The 11,579-nt window shown below is 35.9% G+C and overlaps 1 protein-coding gene and 1 gene segment (V, D, J or C); one reads left to right on the forward strand and one right to left on the reverse strand.

Annotated features, from left to right (window-relative positions):
• Positions 1–9: 9 nt before the first annotated feature.
• On the reverse strand, positions 10–1,624 carry LOC121881448 (the record flags this gene model as incomplete). The annotated part of the segment is given in 2 exon segments: positions 10–579; positions 1,504–1,624. Coding segments are annotated over 2 exon segments (441 nt in total), but the record flags the coding sequence as incomplete, so codon positions are not given.
• Positions 1,625–3,118: 1,494 nt separating this feature from the next.
• Positions 3,119–9,813, forward strand: tspan37 (tetraspanin 37). 2 transcript variants are annotated; one of them, XM_042389205.1, is made up of 7 exons: positions 3,119–4,128; positions 5,868–6,059; positions 6,142–6,216; positions 6,335–6,433; positions 7,334–7,486; positions 7,607–7,690; positions 8,661–9,813. In XM_042389205.1, the coding sequence occupies exons 1-7, from the start codon at positions 4,075–4,077 to the stop codon at positions 8,736–8,738; spliced, it is 735 nt and encodes a 244-aa protein (XP_042245139.1). In that variant the 5' UTR covers positions 3,119–4,074; the 3' UTR covers positions 8,739–9,813. The 2 variants fall into 2 exon arrangements, with proteins under 2 accessions (XP_042245139.1, XP_042245140.1); XM_042389206.1 differs by having other exon boundaries at positions 7,340–7,486.
• The last annotated feature ends 1,766 nt before the right edge of the window (positions 9,814–11,579 follow it).

An 11,579-nucleotide genomic window follows, 5' to 3' on the forward strand; every position in this document is an offset into this window, starting at 1 on the left:
AACAAAATATTTATAATGTTTTCTTTCATCAGTGCAAGCTTTATTAGCAAAAACATCAATCATCAACAGGACAGTTATTAAGCACACTCACATCTAGCTGCTGAGCTACACACATTACTCTCTAAGTTGTTGTTGTTCTCTGTCACACAAAGCTTCAGTTTACTCTACAGACATTAAAACTCATATTGATCAGATGAGCAGGTGTGTTCCTCCTGCTCCCCCCAGACACAGCTCCTGTTCTGGGCTTCAGCCAGCCCCTCTAGCCCTTACACTGGCTCCTGTGGAGGGACTTGGTCTGGCTGTGGTCCTGATGGAGGACCTTGCAGGAGTACACCTCTCCTTCCATCCAGCGCTCCTGGCTCAGGCTCAGGATGCTGCTACTGCTGTAGCGTCCGCTCTTCTCCTCCTCTGAGCTGCTCAGGACCCCCTCTGTCACCTCTCTACCGTCCACCTCCCAGCTCACCACGGCTCCCTGAGGAGAGTAGCCGGTCAGCAGGCAGGCCAGCGTGGCCGAGCCCCCAGAGAGCTGCTGAGAGGAGGGGGGAAGCAGAGAGACTGAGGGCCTGACCGTGGGGCCAGCTGGAGGGGAGAGCAGAGACACACAAGGAGCAGATTAACTTCTACTGTAGGACAGACAGCTGAGTTATGATACATGACAGAGGTTAACAATGCTGTGGATTAACTGTGTGTGTGACACTGTGATCAGGCAGAGGAGAGGCAGTGAGAAATGGGAGGAAATGAGAGTTTTGTTAAAAAAGCTAAATGGTGTTTGTACTTTTGACATTTAAAGCAATTAATCTATTGTGGCAAATCATCATAAATCACTAAGAATCAGACAATACACAACATGAGGCAGGTGTAAATGTAACAATTTTTTAAAATGAATGAACGATAAATGAAATCTTCATATATGCTTTATAATGTGTAATGATTTTCTTGATGAGTTTATATAAAAGTTAAGAGGTGAAACACTAATGTGTGATTACAGTTAAAGACTTTGTCATCTGTCTGTTTCACTTCCTTTTCTCAACATCAAACTAACCAACTGTGAACACAAACTACAGCAAAACTGGATCTAAATATAAACTCATTTATTTGTTTTACAGAAACCAACATTATATTTTAAATCTAAAAATTGTTTGATTGTTAAAAAATAATGAATAAAGTTCAAGTATTTTCTAATAGTTAAAATGTTTATCAGATAAATTTTACAATGACATTTTGTGAAACAAACAATTGATTAAAAGTAAAATATTTGAAAATTTTAGTTTTTTTGGACTATATTTCATCATAACATCATCTACAATAATAACCATTTATTAACATCTGCATTATGTTTTACCCAAACTTCACTATCAGCTGAGCTTAATAAAAAGCAAAAAAAAACAAAAAAAATACCCACAATATATAAGTTACCCTGAATAAATTCTTGTTTCATCACATTCTGGTGAAAACTCAGTATAATATTTTATATTGTAGAAATGAGAAATCTCTGGTACTTACAGTTAATGATGAGTTTGGTTCCTCCACCAAAAGTCAACCACAGTGATACAAACTCATTAAGTGGCCGTACAAAAACCTCCTGCACTGTGAACAAGCATCTATCCACTGAAAAAAACTCTGTTTTTAAAAATTACAGAGCAACACTTATACTTTATCAAATCTACAATACTTTTTTAATCATGTAGATTGAAATTATTGTATGAAACAAGATTATTTATTTAATTTTTCTTTACTTTTCTACATCTGACAGAAAAAGGATTACAGTCTACTTGCAACAAAGTCATCACAATTTCATATCCGTTAACAATAATACATGGTTAAATTAATATGATGCTTTTTTAATAATATAGATTTACAATCTCATATTAATCAGAAATTAAATATATTATTTATCTACAATAAACCCTGTAAGTCGATTAAACGTAGACAAACAGACACATCATACCAACCACTGTCGACACAAACTTTTCCATAAATCCTCAACTGCACTTCTATAAATATGATTTTCCATTAAGATCATAGATGGTGTAAATCCAAACAGTATTTCTCCTGATTTTGTGTCCCACGTTGCCTTCAGTCTGTTGAGAGCAGAGAAATCATTTCCATAGAGAGGAGGCTTTGCATCGTCAGCTGATCCTCCAGTGAACTGAGAAGGTTTATAGTCCTGTGAGTTCAACACTGCAGGACTCAGATCTGTCAGTCAACACAGCAGAAAGCACAACTACCATGACTCTCATCACCATCCTCATCTGGACGCTGGCCTGCTGCTGTTTTACAGGTTTATTCACTCAGCAACATTTCAAACATGATGTGTTGCCTTTTCTGTCATTTATTTCTGCTGATAAATGAAAGATTTGTTTCTGTCTGCAGGATGCAGCGGTCAGGTGACTGTGACTCAACCTCCAGTAGTGACATCTACTCCAGGATCCACTGTCACTCTGACCTGTAAAATAAACCCGGCTGTTCATAGATATAGTGATGGAGATTATGCTATGATCTGGTATCAACAGATATCTGGACAGGTTCCGAAGCACCTGTTGAAATATGTTAGCTCTCGTGTTGTATCAACAACACAAGGTCGGTTTAGCTTCAGTGGAAGCGGCTCTGACTTCTCTTTGACCATCAGTGGAGTTCAGGCTGAAGATGCAGCAGTTTACTACTGTCAGAGTACAAATCAAATAAACAGTGCTTGGGTGTTCTCACAGTGATTTGTAGTCGTACAAAAACCTCCCTCAGTCAGACTGCAGAGACACTGAGCTGTTACAGCAGGAACCGACTGCAGCTGCTGAAGAGGAAGAGACTCTGACACAGACCACTGAACACAGAGCTGACAGTAACCTCACCAAGCACAAACTATGTTAACCGATTAACACACCCAAAACAACCAGTACTACTTCAATATATTTTCTGATTATAAAGTCCCATCTTGTGGACATTAAAGGACACCATTCTGCATATTATTTGGGTTTTTAAAATCCTCAGGAAAGTCTCTAAACAAAAAATACAGCAGTATGCACTATGTTGTAAATTTAAATAAAGATAATTTACTACTTATAATTACTTATAATTTCACATTATTCAACTGTTTCAAGTGTTGGATTATACTATAAAGTACATTTACTGGAGTGCTACACTTAAGTACAATTTTCCTTTTTGTTTACTCCACTGCATTTCAGAGGGAAAGTCACTTTATTTTAGATTTGACAGAATGAGTCAACAAACATTTGCTCTCATTAGACATTGTCTAGTAATGTGCTGAAGGTTAAACAAAGCCTTTTTTATCTCCAGTTTTCTTAGACACCATTTATTATGACCTTAACACCATCTTCCAAACTTTGATTGCTCAATGATACTGAATGAGTCATCTTCCCTGAAAATCAAATGACTGTTTTGCTGGCAGTCAGTCGTCTATTATAGGCAGGGCTAAGAATTTCTAAATATGGAGCCAGTATTTCCCTTTGTTTCATTCTGTTTTAAATGAACTATATATATTGAAAATGCCTTTCAAGTTATTGTTACTTACATACTGATTTGACAGCAGCAGTTACTGATTACTTTGCAGGTTAATATTTTACAAACAAACCATATAATCAGCTTCCCCATGACCTGCTATAACAATAAAGTATTAATTAATTGATATTCAAATACTGAATCTTACTACTGATGCATTGAAATGTATTGTATTATTTACAATGTTAATTTATTGGAAATTATATCTAATATAAAGGTGACAGAGGTCATTCAGCTGGATAATGAGTAATTTTTAAACATGTTGCTAACGATACGTTTTGAAAGCAGGACTTTTACTTGTAATGGAGTATTTTTATATCGTGTTACTGCTACTTTTTGCTGAAAATTTCCTCCACATTATTCGGTGTTTTATTACCACCGCAGAGATATTTCCGCGTTCTTTGGGCAAGTTTATTTTTGGCCATCGCGGAAGAGAAGTTGCAGTTTCCTCTTTAGCGCTATAAACTAACGTGTTACCAAACTATACTGAAGTTGCCATCCTCACGTTTACGCACCTGCGATTATTGCGCGCTCGATCCTCGCAGCTCTTTAAGTCTGAAAATGAGAAGAGAAGCTTTAAAAACAGCACTTCAGCTGATGTGTCAACTTCTGTGGGTAGGTAAGACTTTAACAGTAAGGTTGTATTTTCAACTTCTTGTACTCTGCCACTGAATATTGCCAATAATGATCTTATCTAATAACTATTATCTGTATTCATGGAGTTGCCAGTCATGGAAATTCTTCATAATTAAAAACAAAGAAAGTAGATTAAATATCTTCTATGTCCTGTTTATAGTTTATTGTCACATATCACATGGCATATGTCACATGACATAAGACGCATGTGTGTCTTTTAAAGAGAAAGTAGGCTACAGAATAAACATACCTAGACATTAATTGGCCAACTTTCTGTAATATCTGAAACACATGTGGTTTAAAACAACAAAAAACTATATATTTACTTAATTCTGTTAATTTCCTTCCTGTCTTTTATTATTTATTATTACTATTATTTGAGTTTCACCTTCTCTTTCTACTGTAACACTGAGCTCATGACATGTTCTGCTCTGCCAATGTTTAAGTTTTTGGAAATAAAGTTAAAAGTGTTAAAATAAGTGGGCACACACACAGTTTGAGGGCAGGATGAGAAACCAACCTCTCTCATGGCTGCATGGAGGAGTTATTTTGATACTCAGTTTTAAATCAGGAACAGAGAGAAGATTTGGAGTCTCCCTTTCATTGGTTGATTTCCCACAGTTTGCACAATCATGAGCTGCTTGAAGATACCTAAAATGTTGCCTTTAATGCATAATATTTTATTTTACCTTGCAGATAAGCACTCAGTATGTTGAATTAGTTTGGGTGCAGAAATGTGGGTGGAAAGATAAATGACCCAACAGGTCATACAAACCCAGAGCTTTAAACCCCCTGATATGTCTTTGAGAGGTGCAACTGGCCTAAAGCTTAAAGAAGCGGTTTTTGACTGCTAGGTTGAAAGAGCAGCACTTGCTCCTTTATCATTATCACAATTCACGCGCCCATGAGAAAGACCTTTAACCCACAAACAGATCAGACTGTGGCTGGACTGTGAAACTGTGATTAGGACTTTGTTGCATAGAGAGCATTGCTCTCAGTTAAACTTGACTGAATAAAAATGGTTTTTTTTTTTGTTTTTTTTAAATGGATAGCTCCACATTTTGGGAAATATGCTTATTTGCTTTCTTTCAGAGAGTTAAGCAGATCATTGCCAGTCTCATGTCTCTTAATAAATACAACATAAATACTTAGCATAAATCAGCACTTCAAATGCTTACCAATTAACACATTATATCCTGTTTGTTTAATCCATACAAAAAAACACAAAGTGTAACATCAAGTTGCGGTTTTACGGGGGGGTTATTTGACTATTTCTTGGCTGGAAGCAGTGGAGTCGTCAAGACGTCTCTCTCTCTTGTTAGGAAATCAGCAGAGAGTCCAGCAAGTCCCTGCTTTTAGCCAAGAAATAGTCTTACACCCTCCATAAAGCCACAACTCATCAGTTTTACACTTCTTTTTTTTAAGTTGATAAATAAATGAGATATAAAGAATTCATTAGAGAGTGTTAAGGTTGCTGGTTGGTATATTTTGTTTTTCGACAGAGCCAGTCTAGCTTTCAGTATGCTAAGGTAACTGTTAGACTGTCTGCAGGAAAGTGAATAAACATATTTCCAAAAATGTCAAACTTCCCCTTTCAAAAAAAAAGTATGAAGGATGTGTGGAGAATATCTGCCACAGCCAGCCGATAGCAATATTCTGTCTTGATTGGTGTCAGTGAACACAGATATAAATCACTCCCACTGCACTATTTTTACCAGGTGGTGGGGCTGGTGGTAGGCCTGAGCGGAGTCTACTTGCTGATGAAGTACAGACATAGCAGCTTGTTTTTTTCTCACATCTACATCATCCTGCCAGCTGTCTTTGTGCTTGCCAGCGCTGTGTTCCTATTGGCCAGTGGATGCCTTGGCTCTTGGCTGAGCCTCAGGGATTCCACCTTTCTGCAGGGACTGGTAAGGTTGTGTGTGTGTGTGATGTGTGGATATATGTATGTGCACTAGTGTTTGTACTAATAAAAGTGTTTTTCCTTTGCAGTTTGTTTATCTACTAGTTGTGGTCTTCTGTCTGGAAAGCACAGCTTCAGCATTGGCTTATTTTCACTCTATAAAGGTACACTGGTTACACAAAAAATATTTTCACTGAATAATTGTGTTTTTATTACACTGCAGATTACTCTGGGAAAATTCTGCATGTTTACTTTATTTGTATCTATCCTCTCTGTGTGTAGCTGGACTCAGAGATAGCTCCCCTCAGTGGAGTGTTTCAGAACTACACAGGCATCAGCCAGGACCCCAACTCTCATGCTGTGGATGCGACACAAGAAGAGGTGTGTGTTCACCCATCACTCATGTGAACTGAGTCATATAGACATCCACATACTGTATACTAAGCATGTTTGTATTTCTTGTGAAAATTAAATGGTGGCCCTCAGGTGCAAAACACAACAAACACAAGCAAAATAAAAAAAAATACAACAAAATTCTACAAGAGAAATTAACAAATTAGAAGCAACGCAAAATATGTTCATGACGAATCAGTGCATCCATGGGAGTTTACTACCATTTAGTATCGCTGACCAATCTCAATTGTGTAAACTCTGAATTGAAATGGGATCGGTCCAATCGAAAAAACAAGAATTATTGTCTGATACATTTCCATTTTGTGAAATGTTGCATTGTTTTTTTAATTCTAAATAATGTGTTTTCTGAAAACTTGTTTTTCCTGTTTTGTTGTTGTCGTTCCTGTAATATTGTTGTGAATATTGTTGTGTTTTGCACCTCAGGGCCACCATAAAAATGTGTCAAAATGATACAGAATTTCAAAATGTCTACTGTGTGTTGAAGCCAGTATTCAATAGCTTCGAGGTGCACTTCCTCTAATGGTCATTTGATGCTTGTTTTAAAAAAAAGAAGAAATCCTTGACCCTCTGTTTGTGATTTCCAAACATAATGTTCCATTAAGATGATATTAGGTCTTAAAGAGGAGTATGTTTGGGAGATGTTTGCTTTGATTTACAAAGACGTCACATCATCTCCTATAGATCTATTGATCTATATAACACAAACCCCAGGCCCCAAATCATCCATCCAGGAACTTAGTGGCACAAATTTAGTTTTGTCCTCAGGAAAAAATTAACCAAATTCCTATCTACAATAACTCTTATGTTACCTGGAGATCTAGTTTTGAAGATTTCCAGTGTTGCTGTGATACTAATTGATATTATTAGTTGCAGTGTTGTGGTGTCCATGACTACAGGGACTGGCTGAAAACCTCCTGGTTTAACCATTCTGGAGGACTCTGGGTTCCTCACAGCTGCTGTAACTCTACTTTCCCCTCTTGCAATGGAACTGTGGATCAACCGTGGCAGCTTAACCAACAGGTAGACGTGTACACACTGATAAATTTAAAATACTCATGAGAATATAAATGCTCCAGCATGGTTGTCGGATTTGACACCTTTCATCATTGCCATCTGTTTTTCATTGTCTCTCACATTCAGGGTTGCCAGGTGAAACTGGAGATGGCCTTTCAGTTCGTGCTGAGTTTTGTCATGTGGGGCTCCTTGCTTGTTCTCCTGGTGGAGGTGAGAATGATAACATTTTATGACTGTTTATTCTGTATACATTTCATGTGGAATACACCCTGACCGATGAACATTTATTAGATAAGTGGTTTCATAAAGGAACTCATTGAGAGTCATGTTTCTGACCACTTGACAAATATAAGTCCATGGTTCCCTCTTGTCTTAGTTCTGCTTTGGTCTGCACCAACTCTTGAAGGTAACATCTGGCTCTTAAGCTGCTAAATCCTCCACTGTGTTCACTGGGTAGTTGCTAATTTTGTCTGTCTGCCATTTGGTATTGGCCACGTAGTGTACTATGGTTATAAGAGCCATGAAAACCAAACCCAAAACCAGTAAAGTTGCAGTAAAACCAAAACAATGTTTAGGTGTTGGTGAAAGACATTAAAACAGTCAATGGAGGTGAAGGGAACTGCAGAGTTGGGTGATGAATCAACGTAGGTTTGTCACTACAAGCAAGATAAAAACATTATTCATTGAAGTTATACTGTAAGTGAGTTGTTAAAGTCTGAGAGGGCCTTAAAGGAGGTTCAACTACTATTTTTTACTTGGAATGTATAAAATTTCAAGATAGGAGGAAGAGAAGAGCAACTATTTTGCTTACACACAATATATACGTATACAGTCATAGTACACGAATAATTCTGTCATATCCAATAAATCATCTTCCACACATTCTGAAACATATTATACACTGCTATGATGTTTATTCGGGAGTGCTTTATATAAAAAAAGTTTGGGAAACACTTTACTGGATGAACAATTTAGCTCTATTTGAATGATACTTCTTTTGACAGGGCCAAAATCCCTTCATGCACTGCTAGTTAGCAGAATTCTTTATCACACAGAGCTTTTCATCTCAAATCAATATTGCAGAAAGTCTTTTGTTAAGTTTCAGAAGTCATTATGGAACATTGTTTCATTTGGCAGATAACCAACATCTTCCTCTGCTTTCTTTCCTCTTGACATGCAGCTTGTTTTGATTGTGATGGTGGCACAACTGATGAGGGACCAACGAATTATGGAATATCAAGTGCTGGACAAAAACTAAAGACACTGTGAGAGATCCGATAGCGCTGCACTTTGTACAGATACTATAATACTACATATTTTGTCATATTATTTCATCTTCAATATGTGCATCAAATCATTACTATACAGTTTCTTTATTATTTTAGCTACGTCAGTGCTGCTGATCAATACAAGTTTACTTTGATACACTACATAACAAGTAACATAAACTGTAAGAATTATGCCCTCTGTTTCTCTGTCTTTCATTTTGAATATGTATCTCACTTTCAGGTTGTGTTGACAATCTCAAAAAGATGGCAATGGTTCACAGAAAGCTGTTTATTGCTTTAAATACAGTGTTACAATTTATGGGAAGTGGCTGCTGTAACACTTATATCTAGATAACATTCTATCTATCTATCTATCTATCTACAGTGGGAAGATGCTTGTTTTGTTCAAAATAAATACTGCATTTGTAATAAGGTGAAAGAAGATTTTACACTCAATTTACCCTGTAAAAGAAGTATTGGGAAGATTTAGGCTAAATATAGATTGTACATGTAGTGTGATTCTGAAAGGGAAACGATTTTTCATACATTTTTTTCACTGTGTTATTTTGGATAAATATGCAGAATTTTATAAATAGGAAAAATGGATATTAATGTACATACTGATGTATGTGATGTGATGTTGTATTTTGTGTTCACTGGGATGGATAGCAATATTACCGTTTTAATTCAGCTGCTGATTATTCTCGTTATATTTCACATCCACAAATCTAAATGGTCTGGCTCCAAACCCTGTTTTCATTGGTTTATTGTTGAACTCATGCAGCATCTGAATCGAAGATGTGAGGAACAAAAAAGCTAAGAGGACTTTCAATATTTTAAATGAAGTATATTTTATTTGATTTCTAAAAGGACTTACAATGAATGGACTTTGAACTCCTCTGGCTAGTGCAAAGTTTTTTGTTTTTTGGGTTGTTTTTTTTTCACTGTTTGTGTAAGAAAATTGTTGTACTTGAAAGATTATATACATATGAATCTGAAATATAACAGATGTGATGGATAATGTAATAAATAAAAAAAGTCAAGCATGACCAAGTACAAAATTGATCAACTGACATCTTCCTGTAGCTTTGTGTTGGGATAAGATAAAAATCTTTCTATTCAGGAAGGCTTTTTCATCTTAACTCTTATTACTATTATTTTCTTTGTGTGTACTATGTTATTAATACTGTAGCACTTTATGAATGAAGAGTCCAGTACAAATTAAATGTATCATTACTATTTATTATTAAGCTTCACGCTGGAGTTGAGCTGTGTGCATGTTAACCATGGATGTTGACCACGCTGTCTCCTCTGCATAGTATGGCAAGCTAAAAGTGACAAATTATGTCACTTTTCAAACTACAAACTCATTTGCCCTCATGTTTAAGTTGTAGGCCTGTATCTGAATGCTTTAAGGAAACATATACTGCATGTCTACAGAATATTGTTAACAAGTTGTATCTGAAATATCGATATAAAGGTTAGAATCCTTAAAAACACAGTGAGCGGGATCACTGGCTGATTTTGTCTGTTTCCAGATAAGATAGCACCATGGCTGTCTGATCCCTCTGAACAGCAACAGCAAGCACATGTAAATCATGTCAAACTCACAGCAATTTCCACGAATTGTGAACTCAGAAGTAACTCAAAAATGTGACATCTGCATTTGGTTTTAATTTAACATCATTTGCACGAGTTGATGTAAATACTGTATTTACTTATGTATTTCAGGTCTTCCATTCTTCAAATAAAGACAATTAGAAGATTCTCTTTTTTCACTTGTTTTTTGGTACATAATATGCTTTACATCTATTCAGTGCATTTATTAAGCATTCGTGTCAACTGGTTACATGTCTTTTTCAACACAGGTCTAGGTAGCCAAGATCTTTCAGCAAATACAGTTTTATATGCTATATTATATCTACAGTAATATCCCATTTCACCCATTTATATATATTTATATATATACATTTATATATATATATATATATATATATATATATATATATATATATATATATATATATATATATATATAAATTACACATTTTCCCCAATACCTGTGCAGGATTTCTGTGCAAATAAAAATAATAAATTCTAGTTTAGGTACAACCCATGAGAAATGAAATTGATGAAATAAAGGAAAGAAATGGGGATAGTCTTTTCTTTTAATGACTGGCTGCAACATCCAGAAGTGAACCACACAGCCTCAGGTGCCAATAACTTAAACTAATAGTCTCGGATTTAGAGATAAGAGAGATGAGTTATGTTTGAGGCTAACTGTGACAAATGTTGAACAATTTCCTGCTACTGTAGCAAATGAAAATACCACACATACTGCACACAAGACTCTATTGTTTCAATTTCAGCTTGATAGACAACCTCGATTTTGAATTTCAGACAAAAAACTGAAGTCACTCTAAATCATTTTAGGTTAGCTTTTTTCAGGCAAATATAATGTTTTTAGTCTTTAATCAGTTTAACGGGTTGCACATCTGTATACCAGTTCCATACAACATGATTCTAAGCAAATTTCTACAGTTTCTACATAACATAATCATCACCACCTATCTGCCGTTTTAAACAATGGCTAAGCTAGTTTCTGGAAGTGTTTGAAAACGTTCTTTTTCCAGTTTTAACAGCAAATATGTGGCAATTAACAAAATTGTAACATTGTGTTCACTACTGTGCGGAATAATGTAGTTCATTTGACTGTTCATACTTGTATCTTTATGGACCCCCTGATTAAAGCCAATTGATATTACTACTCAAAACAACAAAATGATTTTGAGTTTAATGAATAAAAAAGTCAAAACAGTTGTCTATGTATG

This window comes from Thunnus maccoyii, chromosome 16, assembly GCF_910596095.1.
Source record: "Thunnus maccoyii chromosome 16, fThuMac1.1, whole genome shotgun sequence".
NCBI lineage: Eukaryota > Metazoa > Chordata > Actinopteri > Scombriformes > Scombridae > Thunnus > Thunnus maccoyii.

Coding starts and splice junctions, on each gene's coding strand:
- tspan37 (XM_042389205.1), top strand. CDS start 4,075: ATGAGAAGAGAAGCTTTAAAAACAGCACTTCAGCTGATGTGTCAACTT. Junction 7,487..7,606: donor CGTGGCAGCTTAACCAACAG/GTAGACGTGTAC, acceptor TCTCACATTCAG/GGTTGCCAGGTGAAACTGGA. Junction 7,691..8,660: donor TGCTTGTTCTCCTGGTGGAG/GTGAGAATGATA, acceptor CTTGACATGCAG/CTTGTTTTGATTGTGATGGT.